This window comes from Colletotrichum scovillei, assembly GCF_011075155.1.
Source record: "Colletotrichum scovillei strain TJNH1 chromosome Unknown Contig00001, whole genome shotgun sequence".
Classification (NCBI taxonomy): Eukaryota; Fungi; Ascomycota; class Sordariomycetes; order Glomerellales; family Glomerellaceae; genus Colletotrichum; species Colletotrichum scovillei.
In genome coordinates this window covers 462,016-485,834 of record NW_023336259.1, presented here as the reverse complement: position 1 = coordinate 485,834, position 23,819 = coordinate 462,016, and the positions used below count along the sequence as shown (strand labels likewise).

The 23,819-nt window shown below is 54.5% G+C and overlaps 10 protein-coding genes across 10 annotated transcripts; 5 read left to right on the top strand and 5 right to left on the bottom strand.

Moving 5' to 3' along the window:
- Nucleotides 1–235: 235 nt before the first annotated feature.
- Nucleotides 236–769, bottom strand: HER10_EVM0006022 (uncharacterized protein; the record flags this gene model as incomplete). Its single annotated transcript, XM_035475620.1, has 2 exons — nt 236–363; nt 433–769. 2 exons carry the CDS (start codon nt 767–769, stop codon nt 236–238), a joined length of 465 nt encoding a protein of 154 aa, XP_035338403.1.
- A 1,967-nt stretch (nt 770–2,736) lies between these two features.
- HER10_EVM0002286 (fatty acid desaturase) lies at nt 2,737–4,095 on the top strand (the record flags this gene model as incomplete). The annotated part of the gene is made up of 3 exons (XM_035472004.1): nt 2,737–2,931; nt 3,065–3,343; nt 3,421–4,095. 3 exons carry the CDS (start codon nt 2,737–2,739, stop codon nt 4,093–4,095), a joined length of 1,149 nt encoding a protein of 382 aa, XP_035338070.1.
- Nucleotides 4,096–5,245: 1,150 nt separating this feature from the next.
- HER10_EVM0011514 (MSP domain-containing protein) lies at nt 5,246–6,509 on the bottom strand (the record flags this gene model as incomplete). Its single annotated transcript, XM_035480944.1, has 7 exons — nt 5,246–5,644; nt 5,698–5,814; nt 5,974–6,089; nt 6,142–6,200; nt 6,255–6,277; nt 6,340–6,410; nt 6,470–6,509. 7 exons carry the CDS (start codon nt 6,507–6,509, stop codon nt 5,246–5,248), a joined length of 825 nt encoding a protein of 274 aa, XP_035338929.1.
- Nucleotides 6,510–7,581: 1,072 nt separating this feature from the next.
- HER10_EVM0011532 (UBA/TS-N domain-containing protein) lies at nt 7,582–9,138 on the top strand. The gene is made up of 3 exons (XM_035483149.1): nt 7,582–7,951; nt 8,038–8,260; nt 8,371–9,138. Exons 1-3 carry the CDS (start codon nt 7,867–7,869, stop codon nt 9,017–9,019), a joined length of 957 nt encoding a protein of 318 aa, XP_035338933.1. The 5' UTR covers nt 7,582–7,866; the 3' UTR covers nt 9,020–9,138.
- A 581-nt stretch (nt 9,139–9,719) lies between these two features.
- HER10_EVM0001365 (60S acidic ribosomal protein) lies at nt 9,720–10,719 on the bottom strand. Its single transcript, XM_035471115.1, has 4 exons — nt 10,531–10,719; nt 10,347–10,424; nt 10,139–10,274; nt 9,720–10,071 (listed from the first exon to the last, which is right to left on the bottom strand). The coding sequence occupies exons 1-4, from the start codon at nt 10,597–10,599 to the stop codon at nt 10,025–10,027; spliced, it is 330 nt and encodes a 109-aa protein (XP_035337985.1). The 5' UTR covers nt 10,600–10,719; the 3' UTR covers nt 9,720–10,024.
- Nucleotides 10,720–10,727: 8 nt separating this feature from the next.
- Nucleotides 10,728–13,398, top strand: HER10_EVM0007086 (uncharacterized protein). The gene is made up of 6 exons (XM_035476652.1): nt 10,728–11,594; nt 11,648–12,033; nt 12,086–12,252; nt 12,301–12,514; nt 12,568–12,753; nt 12,804–13,398. Exons 1-6 carry the CDS (start codon nt 11,381–11,383, stop codon nt 12,954–12,956), a joined length of 1,320 nt encoding a protein of 439 aa, XP_035338522.1. The 5' UTR covers nt 10,728–11,380; the 3' UTR covers nt 12,957–13,398.
- Nucleotides 13,399–14,593: 1,195 nt separating this feature from the next.
- Nucleotides 14,594–17,957, bottom strand: HER10_EVM0001701 (AMP-binding enzyme). The gene is made up of 4 exons (XM_035471441.1): nt 17,069–17,957; nt 16,972–17,008; nt 16,050–16,918; nt 14,594–15,992 (listed from the first exon to the last, which is right to left on the bottom strand). Exons 1-4 carry the CDS (start codon nt 17,609–17,611, stop codon nt 15,888–15,890), a joined length of 1,554 nt encoding a protein of 517 aa, XP_035338011.1. The 5' UTR covers nt 17,612–17,957; the 3' UTR covers nt 14,594–15,887.
- HER10_EVM0013368 (uncharacterized protein) lies at nt 14,924–15,475 on the top strand (the record flags this gene model as incomplete). Its single annotated transcript, XM_035482729.1, has 1 exon — nt 14,924–15,475. The coding sequence occupies one exon, from the start codon at nt 14,924–14,926 to the stop codon at nt 15,473–15,475; it is 552 nt and encodes a 183-aa protein (XP_035339101.1).
- A 1,340-nt stretch (nt 17,958–19,297) lies between the features above and the next one.
- On the top strand, nt 19,298–20,474 carry HER10_EVM0000288 (G-patch domain-containing protein; the record flags this gene model as incomplete). Its single annotated transcript, XM_035470076.1, has 4 exons — nt 19,298–19,321; nt 19,411–20,100; nt 20,226–20,309; nt 20,379–20,474. The coding sequence occupies 4 exons, from the start codon at nt 19,298–19,300 to the stop codon at nt 20,472–20,474; spliced, it is 894 nt and encodes a 297-aa protein (XP_035337902.1).
- Nucleotides 20,475–21,182: 708 nt separating this feature from the next.
- On the bottom strand, nt 21,183–23,703 carry HER10_EVM0009254 (uncharacterized protein; the record flags this gene model as incomplete). The annotated part of the gene is made up of 5 exons (XM_035478745.1): nt 21,183–21,465; nt 21,517–22,372; nt 22,437–22,508; nt 23,059–23,207; nt 23,636–23,703. The coding sequence occupies 5 exons, from the start codon at nt 23,701–23,703 to the stop codon at nt 21,183–21,185; spliced, it is 1,428 nt and encodes a 475-aa protein (XP_035338725.1).
- Nucleotides 23,704–23,819: the final 116 nt, after the last annotated feature.

The following is a 23,819-nucleotide window of genomic DNA, read 5'->3' as shown; positions in this document are numbered from 1 at the left end:
GTTTTCTCCATTGTGCCGAGCCATAAAACCAAGCATTGTTGGTCACACAAAAACGCGGGCTTCGGAAGCATTGTCTCTTCAATCGCTAGTCCCAAGTATGATCATCCATGCCAAAAGCAGCTCGTGTGACTCTAGTTTTGACGACAACCTATCATCTACATGCAACGTAGCCAGACGTCGTCTACCCAGAGTTCCTTTCTCTGTGCCACAAAAGCCGATGTCAGATCAATGCCATCTAGCATAGGCAAGGCAGATGGATCGTCTGATAATTGCTGCAGTTCCTGCCGATAGGCACATCACTCCCGGTCTGCAGATAGAGTTGCCAATAGCTTGTATCCAGCTGACACACCAAGAAATTCAGCTCTGTCAGGTGTTAGTAGGTATCATCCTTGTCCAGTTTGGATATACGTGGTGAACAAGGGAACTGCATACGACGTCCCCAGCTACTACTCTGGGTAGTGATGATAGTATCACCCTCGAGCCCCCACGCGCTGGTGCCGGAGGCGTTGCTCAACGAAAGAGTCTTGTACGACGTAGCATCGCCGCCAATGTTGAGATACGAGCTCGAGTTGGCGCTCTGGATGGTTCCCGCAATGTTGAAGAACTCTGCCGACGCCTCGGGCCCCAGGACGGGGATCGACTTGTCTTTTGGGTAGGCTTGGAGGTACAGGTGGTAGACGGGATCGGTCACGCCCCTGATCTTCTCAGGCTTGGCGAGAACGGTGCCGGCGAGGGATGCCAGGGACGTGGCGAGTAGGACGAAGCGCATGGTACTTGTCTTTTGAAACGTTGCTCTCTTGATTGTAGATGATGTTTTTTGAGGATTTGCGATTTCGCAGAGGCCGATCACCGAGACGTCAAGATTTCGAGTGCCAGAACCATCATGATGCCAAGTTCCCTTCTATCAAGTGCTTCTTATGTTCAACCGTTACAACCCCTCTTGCGGTCCATCTCCCTCCGAAGACCTGCTGGATAAGCAGAAAATCTATGGCTCTACGGCAGTTTGTATATGACGGGTAAATGAAAAGGAGCAAGGACGGCACGTTGAACGAGCCAATCTAGTAGACCAATGTAACGATGCCACCATATAAGAGCACTATGTCTCTGACGGCCCGCGGCAATCCTATCCGGTTGAGTTGGCACGGAGAAAAAAAGTAGAAAACGTGGGGTTCGCTTCGGCATAAAGCCTCCGTCCCATGTCATACACCACGGACCTCTGTTTTGAGTGTCGACTTTGGACACCCAGACGGGAGGCGATATTCTTCATTCATGCTCTTTTGCTCATAGAGCACGCAGAAACTACGCATTGCGCGGATGCATCAGGTGTGTAACATGAGATAGCTGTACCTGACGGGGTAAAATCACGCAAGGTACAGGATGCATCAGGTGTGTAACATGAGATAGCTGTACCTGACGGGGTAAAATCACGCAAGGTACAGAGCGAAAGATACAGCCTGGAAGGGCATGATTTATCTCATCTGCTCACAGCATCAAAGCTGTAGAAGACTCGACATGCACAGAATGGGCGTACGAATACACAAAGAAAGAAGCTGGTCAGGCGATGCACTGCGATATCGTCGCCATTGGCTTCTGGTAGGCGACGAAAACGAAACTTACAGCTTCGTGGTACCTCGAAACTTGCAAGATGGAGCATGGTCATCATCGTTGATCTACGGACCAACTGGCTCGGGATGGTTGCACAGCATGGAAAAGGTCGAGATGCGCAACCATGCACAAGCTGGACAGGGGCCATCTTACGCTGAGGCTTGAGTGGAGGGGAAGGGGAAGAAGTGTGGTGTGTGGGGATTCAATGGAGGATTTGGATTTCCCCAAATCTCCCCAATGGCCCCCAACAACGTCCCAGAGAAAAAAAGAGAAAAAAACTCACCAAACCCTTGCTCCTCTCGACCAGTTGGAGAGAACCTAACCTATGAGCCAAAGCCTATCTTCATCGAGAAGGGAAGCAGAGAGGTGAGGGAGTTCGGATAGGTGGGAGATGCAGCCAGAAACCGTAAAACACATGTTCCGAACGATTGGCCACAGCGGGGCAAGGGAAGGGGGCCCCTTGAGCCCTTCCTAGGTACGTAGTAAGTAATTCCAGCACCCACCCCCACTGCTATCCACTGCGTCACACCTCAAGTTGCAGAAACCCGAGAGAACAGATGGAAAGCAGAGAGCAGAAATCAGAAATGCGGTACCTGGAGAGGCGACCTTGTTACACCGCTTGACCGCTTCGGAACACGCCCCCCAGGGCCCAGGGCCCAGGTACCTCTCCATACCCCTAACTTCTAACAGCCCGCCATCAGGAGATTTGCCATTTGCGAGGCATGATCTCTCTCCCACCAACACTCCATTTCCTGTTGCGCAAAGGGGGAAACACACAAGACTTTTTGTTCTCGTCTCTTTTTCATTGACAAGTGCGCTCGGTGGAAAACTCTCGTTTCCTCACGGACACACTCTTTCTCCTCGAGACCTTGACACTTTTTTATAAATTAAATGTCCCAGAGCCGGTGATTCGACTCGAGACCTTGACACTTTTTTATAAATTAAATGTCCCAGAGCCGGTGATTCGACACTCGTTCTCTTCTCGCCCCTCTCCTCTATCTCTCTATCGTTCAGGACAGATCGATATCGGCCTTCTTTTTTTCTTCGATACAACTGTTCTCGCGCGCGCGCCACACCTCAACACGACACCCACGAACAAGCACCACCACCACCCTCAGACACCGCAGCACAATGGCTTCGTCCGCTGCCTCAACCGTGACGCAGCCGTCCAAGCGCAAGTCCGCCGCCGCGCCCGATGGCGTCGCCGCCGGTAAGCTGACGACCGATGCGCCGACCGAGACCCCCAAAGAGAAGGACTTCTTCTGGACCTACACCGAGGAACCGCACCGAACTCGCCGACTGGCCATCATCAAGGCTCACCCGGAGGTATGTCCTTTCACACCACACGACACAAACCTCCACATGTCTCTTTCTCCCGCTCTACAAACCGCAATGCTCTATAGCAGTGCCACACTATCTCATCTGTAAAATGCTTAATGGCTAACAACCGCATCACCAGGTCACCAAGCTCTGCGGGCCGGAGCCCCTGACAAAGTACGTCGTCGCCGGCGTCGTCGCCATGCAAATCTTCTGGGCCTGGTACCTCCGCGACACCTCCTTTTTCTCCTGGAAGTTCTGGCTCGTCGGCTACGTCTTTGGCGCCACCGCCAACCAGAACCTCTTCCTCGCCATCCACGAAATCTCCCACAACCTCGCCTTCCGCTCTCCGCTCGCCAACCGCCTGTTCGCCATCTTTGCCAACCTGCCCATTGGCGTGCCCTACAGCGCTTCCTTCCGTGTAAGTCCCGGAAAGCCTCCAATGTTCAACGAAGAAAAGAACGAAGAAGGACAATCACTCACATTCATACTCTCCAGCCCTACCACCTGACGCACCACAAGTCCCTCGGCGTCGACGGCCTCGACACCGACCTCCCCACCGCCCTCGAAGTCGTCTTCTTCGACTCCATCCTCGGCAAGGCCTTCTTCTGCACCTTCCAAATCTTCTTCTACGCCGTCCGCCCGACCCTCGTCTACAGCGTCCCCTTCACCTGGGTCCACTACCTCAACATCGCCGTCCAGCTCGCCTTCGACTACGCCCTCTACGCCGCCTTCGGCTTCAACACCATCCTCTACTTCCTCCTCTCCTCCTTCCTCGCCGGCTCCCTCCACCCGCTCGCCGGCCACTTCATCGCCGAGCACTACGTCTACGAGACCGTCACCCCCGCCCAGCGCGACGCCGCCAACAACATCCCCGTCCCCGAGACCTTCTCCTACTACGGGCCCCTCAACTTCTTGACCTACAACGTCGGCCTGCACAACGAGCACCACGACTTCCCCGCCGTCCCCTGGACCCGCCTGCCCAAGCTCCGCGCCATCGCCAGCGAGTTCTACGACGACCTGCCCCGCCACGAGAGCTGGACCTACGTCATTTGGCGCTTCATTCTCGACCCCAACGTCGGCATCACCTCCCGCGTCAAGAGGAAGCAGGGCGGTCGCAAGGTCGGCGGCGGTGCCGTGGCCCACTGGACGCGTGAGGAGATTGAGGCATGAGAAAACAGGGGAGTAGAGAGAGAGAAAGAACGAATGAATGCTGTCCTCAATCTGGAAGACAAAATCCGTGTATAAAGAAGAAAAGTTATCTGATGAACAAGTGGCATATTATACACTTAGCTCACGAACCGGGTGCGGATGACAGGCGCCCACTTTCAGATATGAACAAAGCATAATGAAGCATTAAGTTGAAATATAAATGAGAAGGTGCTATTCTATCCGTGCTCGTACATGCAAGAACGTGAGGCAAAAGAAGTCAAGAGATCATTACTATCTGGACGGGAGAATGTGGCCCCAAGGATATATACTCCTTCCCATTCCACTTCCCCCATAGTCCATATGGTCGTTGTCCGCCTGATATAGACGAAAAGAACGAAAAAAAAGCCATCGGATATGTATCCCCTGACCAAAGTGACGGTGACCAATGCATAGAAATACTCAACGCACTACTACTTACCCCCGTCCCTCTGCCACCGACCCAATTTCCAAATATCATAAACGCTGTCTTTTCCTCGAGAAGATTGACCGATGTGGGTAGTGCTCGACGAATTATCATGGCGGAGCTGGGTTCTAGAGTAGCCCTCTGCTGCTTGCAAGCTTGTGGATGTGAAGTTTTGGCGAGATCTGGCGACTATCACATCACATTGGCTAGTATTCGGCAAGGTTACTTTCATAATGCCGTGTGCCCTGCCGGCAGGCAAAGCTACGAGAAGTCTCGTACTGAACAGCCTCTTGTGTTAGTCAATTCTGTGCTGCGAGATGTACTGCTCAGGTTGTTGAAGGCGGCTCTGTTCATAACGTTGAATCGACAAAGTCACGAAACACTACAAAGATGAACATCGTCATGAGATCAGCCTCTGAAATCAACTACTTCGCGTCCGGGACGCCACGCCGTTACGACAAAAAGAATCCTTATGGTTACATGTGATTTGACTCCGTTCCATGTCTGTCGATGGTCCTCCTCTCCATCCACCTCACCGCATCGCCAAACTTCCGCTCATCGTGCCATTGTGTTTTGGCAAGTAACTACATGGGGCGTCAACGACTATGCTGACTCTACCCGGTGCTACTTGGCGCTTCATAAGTCCTCCAGTAGAAAGGTCGTGTAAGGGGGAATTGTCAGGGGAAACCAAAAAAAAGAAATTTTGGTTTAGAAGAAGAAGTAAGCAAGGAGGAAACTAAACAAGCACAGAATGGCAACGATTTGTACCGAGACACCTTCAGCTCCCTGCCTCACCGCCGCGGCAGCCTCTTGGGCAGTAGGGAGCTTCTCAGTCTCGGTCTTGACGCGTTGCCGGAGACCGCTGGTGTCCTGCAGGCTTGCAATCTTGGCCTCGGCCTGGGACAGCTTTTGCTTCAACTCTTCGTAGGTGACCTGGGCGGTATTGGCGACAACGTGACTCGCAGCACTGACTGTAGACTGCGCCTTCTCGGAAACGGTGTCCTCCTTCACATCGGAGGTCGATGGTCGAGCAGCAGGCGCAGGGCTGCCGGAATCGGCATCCGGCTGGGGAGACGAGTAGACGTTGGAGACATCGGGGGTATAGTCCTGCGGTTTGTTAGCGTTTCGTTCCAGAGTCGACGAGCTGTCAGAGAACATACGCCGTTGGCCACGGACTGGCGGTTGGGTGTGGATGCGACAGCAGAAGCGCTGCCACCATTGAGGGACACCGAGTCTTCGGCGGCGAGCCAGTTGACGCGGATCTTGCGCTCGATGCGCTGCCACCATTGAGGGACACCGAGTCTTCGGCGGCGAGCCAGTTGACGCGGATCTTGCGCTCGATGAGAGAAGACTTGTCAGTCTGGTCGAGCTGTGGTATCAGTCGTTGCGTTAGCTTGTGTGCCAGACCTTCGGAATCAATGTGGGGGTTTTCGTACAATGTTTGCAATGCTCGCAAACTCCTTGTCAGCAGTGATGGAGACGGATTGGACCAGGAACTTGTCGCGGCACTTGGTGTCGAGAGCCGGCTCTGTCTTCATGGCCTGGAGAAGGACTGAATGCTGTTAGTGACATGTGACCACCTGGCGTTTGCGCATAGCACCAACCTGTAACCTCGACATCTTGTCCTGGTTCAACACGACCCGAGTTGGGGCGAACGCAGTACCTGGATATATCGTCAGTCGCTTACGAAGGCTGCACGGCATGCAAGGGATCGTACTGCTTCGGGGCGGTGGTTTTGACCTGGTCGCATAATCTGTGAGCAAAGGGTGACGTGACAGCCGAGGGATTGAGTGGCCGCATACCTTGAAGGCGATGGGGGACTGGTTCGGGTTCTTGATCCGCAGAATCCGAGCGACTTCGACAGTGAAGGGACCTGGAAAGAAGAGAATTGTCAGCACGATGCAGCATAGGATGCGCGCAAGATGGACCTACGCTTGAAGCTCAACTCGGTGGGCTCGATTTCGACCGACATGGTGGATTTGGGGCGGGTGCGAAACTAGTGGGTGGTGATGTAGAGTAGATTAGGAGAATCCGGCGCAATCGAAACAGGCCTCGGCCTGGGCTAACAGGAGGAAGAGAATTTGCGAGATAAAATGTGAGGGGGCGAGACGATGTCGAAGGAGTGTTGCGCGCGGGGCGATATTAGAAAAGTCGATGGGTTGTAAGCTGAGGTCAAGGTTTCTTGAAAGAGTACGAACGTAAGGAGGGAACCTGTGGTAAGGTTGGTAGGTAAGGTATGGTGAGGTAAGAATGGCAAGCAGGGTAATTGACCACGGTTCGGGACGGGTACGAAGTACGGGCAGAAAAGCAGGTGTTTCGCACGCAAGAGCCCACGACGTAATACACACCACCGTAAGGCAAGGTACCTAAGCAGCGTGGCAGCTAAGGTACGGAGTACCTAAGGTAACCAACGACAGACTAGGCCGGACTCGATTGGGATAGGGAGGATGCGTGCACAAAGTCCGGCTTCTGGGCAAACCAATTCCTCTCCCACTCCCACTCTCAGTCTCGGGCAGTCCAGGCCAGGTTTCATTAAGGTACACTCTAGACTCTAGAGCCCCCCAGTGGCCCCCTTACAAGTTTGGCGGACGGTCAATCGGAGTCGTGCTCTGGGGTCTCGGGCCTCCACTCGCAGCTTCCCTTGGGAACTTGGGGCAGGGGTGGTTAATCCGGGCCCGGGGGTTTGATTGATCATGTTCATCCACTAAAAGTGGAAGGGACCCCTTCATATGTGGCGCTTCTAATTATACCAGGTACTATGACGGTACTTGGCTCTGTCGACGAACTGAGGCAGTGCCTACATTGTTTTCAGTCTTTGGAGGAAGGAACTTATTGCTGCCTTGACAGCTGTAGACGAACTACCTTAGACATGCTTCTAAACTCAAGATAGAATCCAACGAGGAGATGGAGAGAGAGAGAGGAAAAGGAACACCAAATAGGTACTTGCGTTATCTGACAAAGCACGAGGAATAAAGAGCTCCAGAGTCCGTGTTGTCGGTCCCTCCCGCGCTCCAGCCACTGCCAGGTCGCCCCTCTATCCACAGCTCTCATCGGAGAAGGCACCTGCAGATGACGTCTCAGGAAACAACCACTCAACAGTGCCTGCCGTGCCAGCTTTGTTCATACAGCAACGGGAATATCTCAAATCTTATTCACAACTCACCTCATCTCCGATAGGTAAGCTGAGGAGGATACAAAACCGTGATTCACACATCACTCACACACTCTTTATTAAAAGACTTTCTGTCTTCATACAAGCAGACAGATTCAGCTCACCACCCAAGAAAAAACAACCCCGCCATCCACCACCACCACCACTATCCACCAAAATGACACAGTCAGATCTCGACCAACTGCTCGACATGGGCTTTGAGAAGGCCCGGGCTGAGCTTGCCGTGAAGAAGACTGGGAATCGTGAGTTCCTGACCTATACTACCCGACAAAGTTTCATCAAGCATTGTGACAAGAAAGTGTGAGATAATGTTGCTGACTGATCACAGTGAACGGAGCTCTCGAGTGGCTCGAGACCAACCAAGACAAGCCCCTCGAAGAGCTTGCTGCCGCTGCTGAAGCCAAGAAGGATGATGATGACGATGATGCCGCTGAAGTCCAAGCCAATATCGAGGCTCTTGAGAACGGCGGTACGGCAAAGTCTCTCGTCTGCAATGAATGCGGCAAGCGCTTCAGATCTCAGGATACTGCCTCATACCACGCAACAAAGACGTAAGTTGTCATAATCCAATCACCACCACCATTGAATTCTATTCGCTACACTCAAGTCGCCATCATCACAGGACAGACTGAATATGCTGATTACTTACACCGAATACTAGGGATCACACCGACTTCTCAGAGTCGACCGAAGAGATTGCTCCTCTGACAGAGGACCAGAAGAAGGAGAAACTCGTTCAGCTCCGGGAGCAGCTCAAGGAGAAGAAGGCGAAACAGGCCCTCCTCGACAAGGAAGACGCCAAGCGCAACGAGAAGATTCGCATGAAGGCCACAAAGGAGACCCAGGAGGCCAAGGAAGAATTGGCGCGCAAGGAGCAGATCAAGGAGGCCGCCAGGAAGCGCCAGGAGAAGCAGGACGACATCGAGGCGAAGCGCCGCATCAAGGCAAAGATCGAGGCCGACAAGGAGGAGCGTCGCCGCAAGGCCGAGGAGGCCAAGGCCGCGAGAGAGGGAAGAGCCCCCGAATCTGCTTCGGTCGCCGCCGCCGCCGCATCTGCCGGCCCGAAGACGGTCGCCAACCACAACGAGGCTCGCTTGCGCCTACAGACCGCCGGCGGCAACGTCGTCAAGACCCTGCCTGCTGAGACCACGCTGTTCGAGGTGGCGGAGATGCTTCGGTCCGAGACCGGAACGACAGTCACGAGCTTCTCGACTACGTTCCCTCGCAAGACGTTCGAGGGCCACATGGATCTCAGCAAGACCCTGAAGGAGGCAGGGCTCACTCCCAGCGCCGTTCTTATCGTCAAATAAGCATCCTAGGATGTGAAAGTTCGGGAGGTTTATTCTCCCAGGTTTCTTGAAGGACCCAGGGCCCAGGAAATCGAGGACCCGGATGATTGCATTAGATGATGGCGTTGCGGATGTCAGGGGGTTAGTCAAAAAACACTCATTGAGTGTGAAGAGAATTGAGAAACAGTCAACGAAATCTTCCTACAGTCTTTCCGCTCTTCTACTGTTCTGATATGACTGCAGTAAATACACGTCCAGCCGATGCTCGAAGGAGCGTGTGCTTGGACTTAGCAAGGTCGGCAGTAGGATTGTGGACGGCATAAGGGTGATATAGCGTATACCGGAGTATCATGGACGGTGGGGCTGAGCCGATTGTTTACCGAAACTCAATGATATGCGAATACTGGATGGCAATGACGAAGACACAGTATCGGGACTGTAGCCGCCAATTGACAAGGTCTGAATTACATAGCCTTGCCCAAGAGCACCAGTAATCATGGGACTAGTCCATCGACTTGACAGACGTGTTAACCCTAGCGAGGCTTGACATGTAGGTTGTAGTTTGCCTCACTCTCACCCACCAACCAGCATATCCCGATTGGGTCATCCCGATGACGTGGGGAATGGTGACATACATGTGCCGACTACCTCTCCCGTATAGGAGTTGCTTTACGGCCAAGTAGGATTCACAGTCACAACTTTCGAGAAGTCGAGAAGCCAAGGTAGGGTCATAAGCCATTCCAACTCGAGCTAAGCTGGTGTATCATGTCGACGTCCACGGCTCACTCCATTCACCGCGCGGGTCCCGGTATTTTCAAAGCATGCCAAATTCCACTTTCATTTTTTGAGGATGTCCAGTGAACTCCGCGTAGAGAGCGTCTTCACATTATCGTATGAGAGCTACTCTGTCCAGGCAGCAGGATATCGTGCCTCCACCCAATCCTTTATGATCGCGCGAATCGTAGAACCCCCGGATCCATGCAGTTGAAGTTACAAAGGGAAGGAAATCGTCGCAGGAAAAATCGCTTAGTCGAAGAGACCGAAGCCCATGTCCTCGTCGGACTCCTCCTTCTCTGTAGCGGGTGTCAGTATTTGTTTCGTGCACAACTTCGTGTCCGTGGTTGTGGAAGTATAACGTACCCTCCTCCTTGGGTGCCTCCTCGGCGGCAGCCTCGGTAGCACCGCCAGCGGCAGCGCCGCCGGCAGCGGGGGCAGCAGCGCCACCACCGGAGCCAACGTTGGAGAGCAGGTCCTTGACGTCCTTGCCCTCAAGAGCCTATGTGAAATCTCAAATCAGCCTTCGTTGTCCTTCCTCGAATCGGTGGAAGATATTGTCGTCGCGTCGTACCTTGGCGAACAGGGAGGTCCAGATGGGCTCGACCTCCTCGATCTTGGCAGCCTTGATCAGGGTCTGGAGCTTGTCGGCCTAAAATTTCCAACACTGTTAGTCTCGTTCCTTGTCGTGATATTTTGGTATTATTTGATGTGATTTATTTATTTTCGTGGCGGGGTGACTCGAGGGGCGGACGCACAGTGATCTCGACACCATCATCGGCGAGGATGAGGGCCGCGTAGGAAGAGGCGAGCTCGGCGGTAGACATTGTGACTGGTTTGGGCGTTTGCGACTGGAGGTTGTCTTCGCGGATGGTGAGTGTGATTTGCAAAGGAGCAGTCAATATGGTATCGCGAGGTCATCCACCGAGTCAAAATTTGGCAGGGCTTTCAAGACCTAATGAACATTCGGCGGTTTCGGTTAAAGCCCGCCAGCAGTGGGCCTATCTTCAAGATCTGTGATTGGACACGGTCGCGAGCCAATAGAATCCCGGATCGACGACCTGGGCATGCCTGCCCCGCTGCCGTCGGTGACACTTGGGTCATGCCCCACATCGATACCTCGATTTGACTTTCCAAGCAGGTCAGTCACCCCCACCTTCTCTATCAGAAGCGTCGCTGGTTGAGGTGCACCTTTCCATTGGTTTCCGGCCAGGCCAACGAGCGCATCATCCGCATTTTACTTACATACGCAATCCCATCTGCGCATCTTCTACGGATGCCACGGCAGCCCATTCTTTGTCACAGGCTTCTTACCAATACAACTCTGTTCACCAGCACACAACAACCCCAGTGCAACGGGGAATTACATACCTTACACTACCGACGATCGGACTTTAGCTTCCCGGTCCCGACCTGTGAATCACCTTTGGCCCCGCTATCGTGCTTCGTTGAATGTTGGATCATTGGCAGACCTGCAACGGTATCGACTTTCAGCGCAAGAGGTGCATGCCTTGGCCGTCCATGATCTCGAACACTCGGCAGTCGCCCATATTCCAGCTCTACAACCCTCCCAGCAACCAACGCCCGTCTTGAGTTACGTCACGCGAGATGGATACCCCTACATGCCCCCCGCCGCGGGACGACCGCGAGAAGGAGATTCTCGATAAGCTGGTTACGATCCGCGACAGACTTCTGCTCCTGAAGCAGGATCGTACCACCTATATTCGGAGCCAGGACGTTCTCCCGCTCTACGAAGAGACGATCGAGCAGGTTCGCCTGCTCAATGAAGCCCGGACGTCTGACCGAAGGGAGGAGAATAGAGGTAACGCGCTATCGTCCCGACTGTGCGGGGTCAACGGCTAACCCGCGCTGCAGTGGACAGAGTCTTGGAGAGCTGCTTCCAACTGCTTTCGCTCTTTTTCATGACCATCGGACGAAACAACGAAGCTCCAGCAGCCTATGCCCTGACCTCGACCGTCCGAAGATTGTTGGACCACCTCACCGAAGTCGACTTGTATTCCATCAAGGACTTGGAAAGCATCTCACACACCCTGACAAAGCTCGAGCAGAATGTCAAGACTACCGAGACCGAGTACCCTCCATATCTCATCACCCTACTTTCGAACCGACTGGAGCTCTGTGACAAGTCTCTGGCAAACCTTCGGAAGCGATTGGAGCGATTCGAGGATCCCCTGCCAAAGACATATGAGAAGCTGATCTCTATCCTGAGATCCATGTCTCTGGCGAACACCAGAACAAAGGTATGGCCAGCGTCAAGAGGGATGCGACGCGACAAAGCTGACCGTAATACAGTTCTCGCCATCAGAGGTCCAGAAGCTGCAAGCTCAATTGCGGGAGATCGAGGAGAAGAGACAGGAGGGCAAGCTGCTGACTGCGGACGGAAAGACGCCCGGCGGATTTGATGAGGTGACCGCTTTGCTGGAGAAATGCCTCTTGTGGTCTGATTTCGTTCTTCAGAGGTACAGGATACGCTACCGCCTACGACAACGTCGCTAACCTTTGCTTAGGAAAGGAGTGATTCCCGACTCTTTCAAGCCAACGTACGACATCTTGTTCCGCATTCGCAACGAGTTGGAGAAACTTTCGATCACGCAAGCATGGTCCCTTCGTGAAGCGGATCTCTTTGACTTCCAGAGACAGTTGGACAAGATCGACGAGAGCCGAATCGACGGCAACTGGGTGGATGACGAAGGCAAGCCTGCAGAGCTCTACGTTCAGCGTGTAAGTCAGACGAACCTATGTTTTTGACTGAGCTCTACTGACACCGACGACAGACGATGCTCTATCTTATCAGAAGAAGCTACGCCTACATCTACTCGTTGATGATTTCGTCAGAGCCCGTTTCCGAAGCCTTGCTGCCGATCTACAACCAGCTCCAAACACTCAAGCGATGTCTCATCGAGGTCAAGAACAGCGGCGGTGTGCAATCCGTGAGGGAGCTGTACCCTTACAGCATGAAGGTATGCTGTGCTCCATCAACGAGTTGAACCAGGCTAACAATTTCTTGCAGCTGCACTCGATTGACAACATGCGTCAAGACGGCAAATTCATGATCAACGACGATATCCCGGAAGGGCAGGGCAGTGTAACGGAGCTTCTTGCTGAATGCTTCGAGCTCAACTATGAGCTCAGAGTCGCTGCTGAAGAGCAAGCCGAGGCTTGATGACGATAAGGAAGGGACCTGTTTTGTTTGGCGTAAACGGATTAGCGATTTGTATCATGTCGGTCTCTGTGTGGTTTCTCTTCTGGCCAGTGAAACTGTGATGGACGCAGTTCAATGGGAAATGGTTAAACGGGACGAGGCAAACTCAAGTGTACTCAATTATGGACCAATGACATGATTTCTTTCCACATTTGCGAACCTGAGCTCGGGGCCCCCTCTCTGCCAGAGATCGGATGGCACATCAGATAGCGACAGTGTGATGGTCAGGCGCTGCTCCCAACTCACGGGGGTCTGAAGTACATCAGACCTTGTAGCACGCCAATTCTGTCACATAAATATCATGGAGTGGCCATGACCAGACTTAGATGCTACACCGGGAGACTATCGAGACCGTAGCTCCCTGTTGCCAACTATGCATGCCTCTTGAGAATGCCCAGGCTTTCTTTCCTCCTCTTGAAGGGCTATAGACAGGATGGCACTGTCCTTTGTACTGGCGTGAGGTCGGTGTTCTATAGAGAGCCCGCAGTGGATGTTGGTTTCCATATTTACGTACCAGGCTCCTGAGTTTCATTTCAAGACAATTGAATTGAGAGCTCAATATGGCGTAGGGGCCTTGCCATCGTCTCGTTCGACAATGGCGATGTCACAAGAGGGAATACAAGTTGGTATTCGGGTGGTAAGCTGCTGGTCGAGAATATCTAGGTCGGACGCAATTTGAAAGGCAAGTGCGCGACTAACATAGGCCCCGTCAGACATTCAGGACAGGTACGGAGCGAGTGAGTGAAAAGGTGTTGAAACCTCGTCCGTGTTGTTGAGTCACCCAATTCCCCCAAACCCCCGGTGCCATCGGGGGCATCGGCTCCAGCTTTCCCACCCCAATGGATCTTTATCACCTACCCCCGAAAATGGCGTACTTCCCGTCCTCCCCTCGGCCCAGCTCCCGAGCTCCTCTCCCTCCTCCCGAATACCAATTGAGAAGGAAGTTGAAATGTTCTAGAAGTCAAAGGCCCCTCCTGACCCTCCGTCCTCAACAGCGCTGGGGGAGAAATCCCGCCCGTAGCGGGGCAGACGGCTGGCTACAGTCGGTTCACGCCGGGTTCGCGCACTTCGCGCATTCGAGCTCAACCCCGAAGCTGGGGGGGCACAGGTCCCAGTTTGTTGGTAAGGTAATTGCGCAGAGTACCTAGCAGTAGCAGTATGTCATCACAGCTTCCCAGCCTGTCTGCTCCCCCCCGGGCGGCGGAAGCAACTCAATGGGGACCTGCGCCGGTCATCGGACCAGCCGAGACTTTCATTTTTTCCCTTCCAAGATCCCATCCCGACCACCCCGCCGCCGTCTTGTGATGCATTTCCCGCTCCACCGAGGCAGTTGGATCGATCCATGTCAGGCCAGTGCCGAGCAAAATTGCTGAGCTCTACCGGCGCAGCGACAGATGGGTACCTTACTTCGTACCTTACCTTGACTCGATGGCCAGTGCGGGCTTGCACAACTCCGAGGTGAAGAGCGAAACGGCGAGACGGGGCGGAGTTGGAGCTGGAGCTGGGTGAAGCAAGCGGGCGGGCGGTCTCCACCGAGTTCCCGTATCTTTGTTAGTGACACTTGGGATCAGTCATATAATCACTCATCCACATATTGCGTGAGACGGGATTCCAGTTTTGATATAAAAGAGAATCGGGAAGGACACTGGAAGGACTTGGATGTGTTTCCCACGATCTGTGACTACCTAACTTTACACAACTTACAACCAAATAAGCTTGACATTCCCATCCCTTGCATCACCCATCTGCAAGCCATTACATCTCACCGATTAAGGTCTCACAGCTACATATCTCGTCTCACCTCACCTTACACATCACACTATACCAGCAACCCCCAAACACTCATCAGTAAAGCTACATATCAAACTTCCATCCCACTACACATCAACACAACCTTACAACCACCCAAAAGGCAGATGACAGTCAAGATGTCCTCAGCAGAAGACACCTCGGCGCACAAGCGCAACGCCTCGGCAACAAGTGCAGTCCAAACCACACCACCACCCGCAAAGCGCCTTCCTCCGCCCACGGCATCCTCCTCAGTCGCTTCCCTGCCCCCGTCCCGCCGCGAATTCCCCCACACCATCGCCCTCGTCCTCTACAACGACGGCGGCGCCGACGGCGACTTCACAGCCACCTCGACCGTCATGGGCGCCTTCGCCGCGCTGGCGGACGCGAATGCCGAGGTGCGGAGGATATCGAGGGAGTGCGCGCGCCACGCGGGTGACGTGATGCCGGAGCCCGCGGCGGACAACGCCGGGAAGGACGTGAACCCCGTGCGGTGGCATGGGCCCACGGGGAACTCGTGCTGGGTTGAGATCCATGCCGTGACGCCGAAGAGCATCGTGCCGAAGAGCGCGTCTGCGTCGCCGCGGCAGAAGCAGGGAGGCGATCAGCAGCAGAAGAAGCTTTACGATTCTGACGAGGGTGAGGACCCTGATCTTGATGACGAGTTGGATGAGGGAGGGCACTACGACTAAGGAAGATGGTCTATTCTGTTTTCTGTTTTTCTATTTTCAAGCTCGACGTCCTTTGGATAGGAGAGGATTCCCTGGGGTTTAAGCCTGGAAAGAGTTCATCCTCACGGCTGGCGAGATGAAGGCCCACGAGTATGCGGCTCTGCCTGACGAGGTTCATGAAGAATCGGTCAGGTATAATGGGTATTACGTTACGTGTATATGCGGCGGGCGTTATTATAGATATTGGAAATCCCTCTATTCTATCTTTCTTTCTAGGTATCTAAAAAACACACAAGATCTCTCTTCTCTCTCTGCAGTGTATTTCACGCCAAATGTATGTGAAATCTACGAGAATACCCCTTTCTACTGTCTTACAATCATCTAGGTCCGCCATGAGCATGGCCGAATCTCTATGGTCTACTAATCGGCTGGTCTACAACTTGGCCTTGGGGGCCTCTTGTTGCTGCATCTTCTCGGCGACGATGCGGCGCTGGATCTTGCCCGTGGCCGTCTTGGGCATCGTCTCGGTGAAGTAAATCTGGGACTTTTGTTAGTCGATGTTTCTAGACAATCTCATGAGAGTTTATCAACTAACCTTCTTGGGAACCTTGAACTTGGCCAGCTTCTCCTGCACCCAGCCCTTCAACTCCTCGCCCTTGAGCTGCTGTCCCGGCTTGAGAACGACGGCAACACCGATATCCTGGCCGTACATGTCGTCGGGGATGGCAAAGCTGACGGCCTCGGAGACGGCAGGGTGGCGGGTCAAGACGTTGTCGAGCTCAATGGGGCTGATCTTCTCGCCGCCCTTGTTGATGAGCTCCTTGATGCGGCCCGTAATGACAATGTAGCCGTCCTCATCCTTCTTGCCCTGGTCGCCCGTGCGGAAGAAGCCGCCCTTGGTGTAGGAGGAGGCGTTGGCGGCGTCGTTGTTGAGGTACCCCTTGGTGACGTTCTCGCCACGGATGCAAATCTCGCCCTCCTGACCCTGCGCGAGCTCGTCACCGGCGTCGTTGAGGATGCGCACGTCGACGCCCTGGCCGAGGCCGACGGTGCCGGGCTTGCGCTTCGCGGGCGGGAGGGGGTTGGAGGTCATCTGGTGGGCGGCCTCGGTCATGGCGTAGGCCTCGAGGACGGGCGCCTTGTACGTCTCCTCGAGCTGGTGGAAGACGGTGGGCGACAGAGGGGAGGAGCAGGAGCGGATGAAGCGAATGGCGGGCAGCGGGCTGGGCGTCGGGTTCTTGAGGAGGATCTGGTGGATGGTGGGCACGGCGGTGTACCAGTTGGCCTTGTGGGTGATGAAGTCTCCCCAGAACTCGGTGGCCGAGAACTTGTTCGGAACGACCATGGAGCCGCCGCAGGCCAGGGGTGCGAGAAGGCCGCAGAGAAGGCCATGGACGTGGAAGAGGGGCATGACCAGCATGGTGCGGTCCTCGCTTGTCAGCTGGTATGTGTTCTGGATGTTCTCTATCATTGATATTAGCCTGGCATCTCAGCACACCTCCGAGACTTGGACTTACTCATCGTTCTGGTCAGGTTGCGGTGTGTAAGAGGGACCTATACATGGTATTAGCTTTCCCATGTTTCTAAGCTTTTAGTAGACCGACTACGACTTACAACTTTGGGTCTGGAGGTGGTGCCGCTAGTGTGCAAAACCAAGGCAACGTCGTCGGCCTCAGCCTTCAACACCTTCTCAGGTCCCTTGCCCTTGAGCTGTCCCAGATCCTTGACATCAAGCGCGACCTCTTTCTTGGCCTCATCCCAGTACGTCTCAGCGATGGCGGCGTTGAACTTTTTGGCGGCCTTGACGGCAGGTGCACCGGCGGCATAGGCACCCTTAGGAACCAGCACGATGGCGGACTTGACGTCCTCAATGTAGAACTCAAACTCGTCCTGCTTGTAGGCCGGGTTCAGAGGGGCGGCGATGCCACGCTGCCACGAGGCGGCCAGGAAGGAGACGATGAACTCATATGAGTTGACGGTCGCGATAGAAACGGGCGATGCCTTTGTGATGCCGATGGCGGCCAGCTTCTTCTGGAAGGCCGAGGTCTCCCTCACCAGGTCGCCGTACGTGGCTGTGAGAGCATTGGGCTTGGACGGCACAATGACGGCCGTGGAGTTGGCCGGGCCGTTGATGGCGGTTTGCAGAGTCAACGCCATCTTTGCGTACTTTGCGTATGCGTTATATCTCTCACTCTATTGGATGACAGGGTGTGATTGTGCCTGACCGGACGGCAGTTGAAGAGTTGCAACCACCAGCGAATTCGGAGAAGCTTTTGGAGTAAGGTGAGGTAAGGTGGTGGACGATCAGATGAACTTGTCTAGACAAGGATAGAACCCAGGAAATCCGTCCGGGGTAGGCAATTAGGATATTCAAAGAGCTTATGTGAGGCCGTTCAACGGTGACAATCTTAAGATAGAGGTAAAATACAAGTCTACGTTGGAAACAAAAGTTGAGGCACAATAGTCGACTGATAGGGAAACCTGACTAGGACGACGATGTGCTCGGAACCAGCCCAGCCTGGGACAAGCCGGATCACCCCGGTCGGCTTTTGCTTAGCCCACTGCCACATTTGCCCACTGAAGTTGACTGAACCACTGTAATACCCGCCCTTCCCAGATCAACCGGTGGCTCGTCCCCCACGAAGGCCTCCGAAGAAACATGGAAATGCGCTTGCGCGGCGGGCTGGGCGCTGTGCCGGAACGCGCAGGGGTGGGTTTTCAGTGGCCCAGCGGTCGTTGAGGTGCTGAAACCCAGGCGGCCAGGCTCCGCTTTACTGACGGAAGAACGGCAGCGAACCGGTGGGTTTGGGTGATTCGCCTTAGGTAAGCCCAGGAATTCGTATCCGAACTTTACAAACTACCTAGGTACCTACGTACGTCAGGCACCTGGCACTTTAAGGTACAATCTGCACATTGACATTCGAGGTGCGCTCCCCACGAGTGGGTCTCCATTGGGCAAGCTTCACAGCAGCTTCGACTTCGCCGTGCGGAACCAGGCTGAACGTATCTTGTTGTCTTTTTTTGCGACGAATTCAACCTTCGCTGCTGACACGCGTCCACCACGCAAAATACCACCGAGAGCCTTCGACACGGAGACAGACTACCGCCCAGATCCTTCATAGTCACCACGTCGCCCCGAAAGCAAGCTCAATGGCCGCGCCGCCGCCTCCACCTCCGCCAGCGCGAGGAGGCCTGTCGCTCTACGCAAACCTCCTCGACCCAGTCGCCGACCCCTCGGCCACGATCTCGAGCGCTCCCGTCCGCTACAATCAAGACGGCACGGTCGCCGATTCGAAGGATGGCACAGCTGCGAAGAAGCCTATAGACCCATGTACTACCGCCGCTCTCCTCTAAACTATTGCTTTTGAGGTTCACCAGAAACTTACCTCCCTCCAACAGCCCTCCGCTTCCAGCCCATACGCAGACCGCAAGCAAAGACAGCGAAACCAAAGTCGAACTTCCCCAAGACGATACCAAGCGCCAACACATTAGCCGCGGCCACCTCTACAGCACCTTCTTCCGCGTCAACATCCTCGACGACAGCCGCCCAACAACCGCCGCCGCCAAAGAGCACCCTCGCCGACTGGGCCGTGACAGAGGAAGATGAGTGGCGCTACAGCGCCAACGCAGGCGCTGGGGCTGGAGGTCACCAGCGCGGCGGCCGCAGAAAGAAGAAGAAGAAGGGAAACAACGACCAGCCCGCCGAGACCAACTGGGACGACATCTACGACCCGACGAAGCCCACCAATGTCGAGGAGTATCTACGCAGCGACGAGCGGATCCACGAGGTGCAGGAGTGGAAGAGGCTGCTCTACCGCCACCGCAGACGCAAGAGCCTGAGCGATGACAGCGACGAAGAGACGGAGCGCCGGCCGGCAATGAGTGAGTCCTCCTCCCTCTCCCACCTTCTTTGCGCAGAGAAGGCACGTTACTTACACACGCTCTCCTCAGACCAGTTCGCCCCTCCAGCCGAGTACTCTTTCGTTCCCCCGCCCCCAACATCACCACCCCCAGCCGAACCACGAGCTACGGAAGCAGCAACCGGAGACGACGCATACGCCCGCCGTCAAGCTCTCTCCGCGTCCGCACCACCTCCTCCCCCGGCAGTGACCGACGAAGCAACGATATCCCGCGCCCCCGTCCGCTACACTCCATCCTCCACCAAGCAACCGCCCGCAGACGAACAAGACCCCTCAGACCCAGACTCCCCACCACCAACCCTCGGCCTCGGCGCCAGCAGCGCTGCACCACCGCCACCGCCGCCCGCATCAGAAGAAGCCCAAGCCCCGCGATCCTCCCGCCCAGGCCAAGCCGGCTTCGCCCAACGCCTCATGAGCAAGTACGGCTGGACAAAGGGCTCCGGCCTCGGCGCAGACGAGTCCGGCATCGTCAACCCGCTGCGCGTACAGGTCGAGAAGCGCAAGAAGAAGTCGGACGCCGAGGGCGGCGGGTGGGCTGAGCCGGGCAACCGCGCAAAGGTTATTGGCGGGAAGCGCAAGGACGAGACCGAGGGCGGCGGCGGCAAGTTTGGCGGGCCCATGAGCGAAGTCATTGTTCTGCAGCGCATGCTGGATAACATGGAAGACCTGCAGAGCGAGATTGCCAATGGGCTGGGGCAGGAGATTGGCGAGGAATGTGGTGAAAAGGTAAGCGATACTTCAACCTTTCCTGGAGAGACAGAAAGGCGCCCTGCCTGCTTTGTGTACCCAACCAAGGATGGAGAATATCATCTTGCCGTCTTACAAAATGCTAATCACGTCCTCTCTTATAGTACGGTCGGGTCGAGCGATTATACATCGACGTTGAGCAAAGACAGGTTTTTATCAGGTTTACCGACCAAGTCTCTGCCCTTCGTGTAAGTCTTTCCCCTCCCGGCCACATTCCACACACAGCAGGGCGTTTCCTAACATCGTCACTAAAATAGGCGGTCAATGAGCTGGATGGACGTGTTTTCAACGGCAACGTTATAGTGCCAAAGTTCTTCGATACTGAAAAGTTCGATAAGGGTATCTACCAATGACGTAGAATATGGGAAACAATAAATGGCTGCCTCATAAAGTTGCAAACACTTGATGAAGATACGGACAATTGGAAGCTCGCTGTCAAAGAGCCCAGAAAACGTCATTCCTGGAACGGCTTTCGCGTGACGTCTATTCACGTAGCAGCTTCACATCAGACATGTCACTTCGGGGCAATATGACACAGTGAAACGTTAAAAGTAGAAAAAGGTATACACATCATGGATCCTCAATACACACTACAGCCCTCTCTATCTTCGTTGCCTATCGCCTTCTTGTCCGCCATCAATCTCACGCCTCCGCCAGGTGTCTGCCGTTGCCACCGCCCGTGTTTAACCACCCATCATCCAAGCTCTCGACATGCCGCTCGACCGAACCCTTTTCCCAAAATCGTCTAGGCGGGATATGTAGCGTGGCACGGTCGGAACCGAATGATGCGGTAGAAACGACGCGACGCGTTGGTCTGTAGGTGCTTTTGGTTCGTCACGCAAAAGAGAGTAAAAAATCGACGAGGGTCCGTTGCATCTCCACCCATCGTCCAGTATTAAGTCTAGAGGTTCTCCTATACGCAGGAGGTTCCCAGTCTAGGGAATGCGTGAGGGTTTTCGCAAGCTGTTGAGACAGAGTTGCTGTAAAGAAATTGCACAAACAGTGAAAGATGTATGGAGAACGCCACCATTATCCGAGCCCGTATTTCCAGTGCCAGTCGTTTACAACAGCTGAGTGAGACCGAAGAGAACAGCAGCGCCAAGGATGGCGGTGTTGACAGCAACGTTGCCAGCGGCGCCGTTGTTGTTGTTGGTGGAGCCACCGGCGGAGCCGCCGTTGCTGTCACCGTCCTTGTTGGCGTTGGTGTTGTTGCTGCGGCACTTGTAGTCACCCTGGATCTGGCGGCCCTTCATCTTGTTGAAGACGTCGCAAGAGGTGTCAATGTTGCCAGTAGACTGAGTGTCGAAGGCACCCTTGACATCCTCGAGAGCGGGAAGGTCGACCCTATATTATTGTTAGGTATGTTACAGAACCACAAGAAACCGTAAAACTTACTCAGTGAAGTTGCCACGGAGGAGAACAGCACCGCCAATCTGCTTAAGCTTGGGGAGACCGTCAATCTTCTGGAGAAGGGTGTTGTTCTGGATAGTCAGGCCACCACCGGTCTTGGCAAGGAGGGGCAGAGACAGGTTGGTGAGCTCGACGTTGTTGATGAAGGAGACATCACCATCGGTGGTCTGGGTCAAGTTGGGGGCGATGAACTCGGTGAAGGTGTTCTTGTCGAACTTGATGGAGCCGTTGACGACCTCGAGGGAGTTCATCTGGACCTTGGCGGCATCGGCAATGATGATCTCACCAGCCCAGATAAGGTTGGGGAGGGTGATACCCAGGTCGGGGCCGTTGGAGTTGATCTCAATGGTCTTGGTGGCGTTGGCCAGCTGGTTGCTGTAAGAAACAAGCTGGTTGTTGTTGTTAATGCGGAGGGAGTCGACAGAGGCGACGTTCAGGCCGTCCAAGCTCTTCAGGAAGGTGTCGCTGATGAGAATGTCGTTAACCTTGGTGACACCGGCGGTACCGAACACCAGGGAGCCGAGGGCGGGCAGAGTGACCCAGTTGATAGAGCCGACGGTGGCGAGCGAGGTGAAGCGCAGGTCGGAAAGGAGGGTCAGGCCCTGCATCTGGAAGGTGCCCTCAACGGAGGCGAGGGTGGAGGAGGTAAGGCCAACAAGCTGAGTGACGTTGGTAACGATCAGGTCGCCCTTGATGGTCTTGGGGCCGTTGATATCGATGTTGCCGGTGATGTCCTCGGAGATCTTGACGGAACCGGTGAAGGTGGTGCAGGGGAGGGCGGTAGCCATGGCGGCATCGGTGACGGTAACGGTGGCCGATGAGCAGATGTTGGTGCTCTGGGCTAAACAGAGCGAATTGTGGTTAGAAAACGTCCATCCCGAGAGAGGGCTTCGGACAGAACATACCAGAGGCAACACCAGCACCGACGGCCGCGAGGGCGGTGATGAGCTTAGAGTACATTGTGATTGATTTGGAGGCTGTGGATTTCGGGGTCAGTTTATCTGTTAAGAATCGATGGCTCGCGATGGTCGTTTGAACGGAATGATAATGGAAGCGTTGATTGATTGGAGTCTACTCCAGGTCGGTAACTCTGAAGCGGTGTTCCAAAAAGCTCGACGTTTGTTGTGGAGGGAGAGGAGGGAAGGGAGTGAAGGAAGTTGACGTCCGCCGGTCAGAAGAATTGGTTGGATATGGGGCTCCGGTGTTTCTTGTGTGTTTCTGAAGGAACCTGCGAGCGACTCCTTTTTTTCCCCAGATGTCGACGATAGGTAAGGCAAGCGATGGTGGAGAGGAAGAGGTGTAGTAGGGCCAGAAGGAGAGGCTGGTGGGACGAGATGGAATTGGGCAATGTGTTTTTGGGCAGGAGGAAGTGAAGAGGAGGCGAGAAGGCATTCCACAACGCGGCAAGCAATGGATGGCGATTTCCTGCCGAGCATTGGCAGCCGCTCTCCGCTATTCCTTCTCGCCCGTGGCCTCCTTCCTCGTGTTGGGCCTTGCTTTCCGGATCGTTCCACGACAGTTACGTACCTTGAATCCACGTGTTGTTTGTTCTTCTCTTTCTCGGTGATGTAGAAAAGGGGAGCTTTTTGTTGAAGGCAGACAATATGAGCCTTTTGGTGCGTACAGAGGAGTGAACGAGAGACGGGAATTGAATGTCAAGACGAACAGAAATGAAGCTGTCACGGAAAGGGAAGAGGAAGAAAATGATCTGGGGGAAGGGAGGGATGGAGGAGGACTGGACTTTGAGTGGTGCCGCTGGTTGGCGTGGACTGGCGCTATGAAGGGTAATAGAGGTATCCGTATCCGTAGTCAGGTAGAGAGGCAGACCCAGGATCCAGGAGGGTGTGGCTGGAAGGGGAAACACTCTTTTTTGGAGAAGGGGGTGTGTAGAAAAAGTATCCCGCCGTGTTCTTCCATACGACTGTGTGTATGGATAGGTACAACAACAGAGAGGGAGGCAAGGAATGGCCCGAAAGAAGGGGGGTCAAGGCAATTATCACGCTGCTATTCGTGGTGCACACTGCGGGTACAAAGTAACCAAGACAGGGACCAGGGCCGGCGAGGGTGTGGTCAAGACTGGAACTGGGACCAAGGACTGACGGACCGGCGCCTCCAGCAGTCCAAGGTATCCGAAGCCTGTAGTGTACGCAGTAGACTGTAGCCCAGCTCCATGAGGGAGCGAGTGAGAGAGAGAGGGAGAATTGAGACTGAAGATGGTGGTGGTGGTGGTACTCTGCAGTCGAGCACTCATGCAGCACCAGCATCGGCATCATCACCATGGAAGGTTC

Bases quoted from the DNA above. Each gene is read 5' to 3' on its own strand.
- HER10_EVM0011532 (XM_035483149.1), top strand. From the start codon at position 7,867: ATGACACAGTCAGATCTCGACCAACTGCTCGACATGGGCTTTGAGAAG. The intron at 7,952-8,037 runs GTGAGTTCCTGA...GACTGATCACAG, and splicing joins CGTGAAGAAGACTGGGAATC to TGAACGGAGCTCTCGAGTGG. The intron at 8,261-8,370 runs GTAAGTTGTCAT...ACCGAATACTAG, and splicing joins TCATACCACGCAACAAAGAC to GGATCACACCGACTTCTCAG.
- HER10_EVM0001365 (XM_035471115.1), bottom strand. From the start codon at position 10,599: ATGTCTACCGCCGAGCTCGCCTCTTCCTACGCGGCCCTCATCCTCGCC. The intron at 10,425-10,530 runs GTGCGTCCGCCC...TGGAAATTTTAG, and splicing joins ATGATGGTGTCGAGATCACT to GCCGACAAGCTCCAGACCCT. The intron at 10,072-10,138 runs GTACGTTATACT...CACCCGCTACAG, and splicing joins GGAGGCACCCAAGGAGGAGG to AGAAGGAGGAGTCCGACGAG.
- HER10_EVM0007086 (XM_035476652.1), top strand. From the start codon at position 11,381: ATGGATACCCCTACATGCCCCCCGCCGCGGGACGACCGCGAGAAGGAG. The intron at 12,034-12,085 runs GTATGGCCAGCG...ACCGTAATACAG, and splicing joins TGGCGAACACCAGAACAAAG to TTCTCGCCATCAGAGGTCCA. The intron at 12,253-12,300 runs GTACAGGATACG...ACCTTTGCTTAG, and splicing joins TCTGATTTCGTTCTTCAGAG to GAAAGGAGTGATTCCCGACT.
- HER10_EVM0001701 (XM_035471441.1), bottom strand. From the start codon at position 17,611: ATGGCGTTGACTCTGCAAACCGCCATCAACGGCCCGGCCAACTCCACG. The intron at 16,919-16,971 runs GTAAGTCCAAGT...TATCAATGATAG, and splicing joins CAACCTGACCAGAACGATGA to AGAACATCCAGAACACATAC. The intron at 15,993-16,049 runs GTTAGTTGATAA...CAAAAGTCCCAG, and splicing joins AGTTCAAGGTTCCCAAGAAG to ATTTACTTCACCGAGACGAT.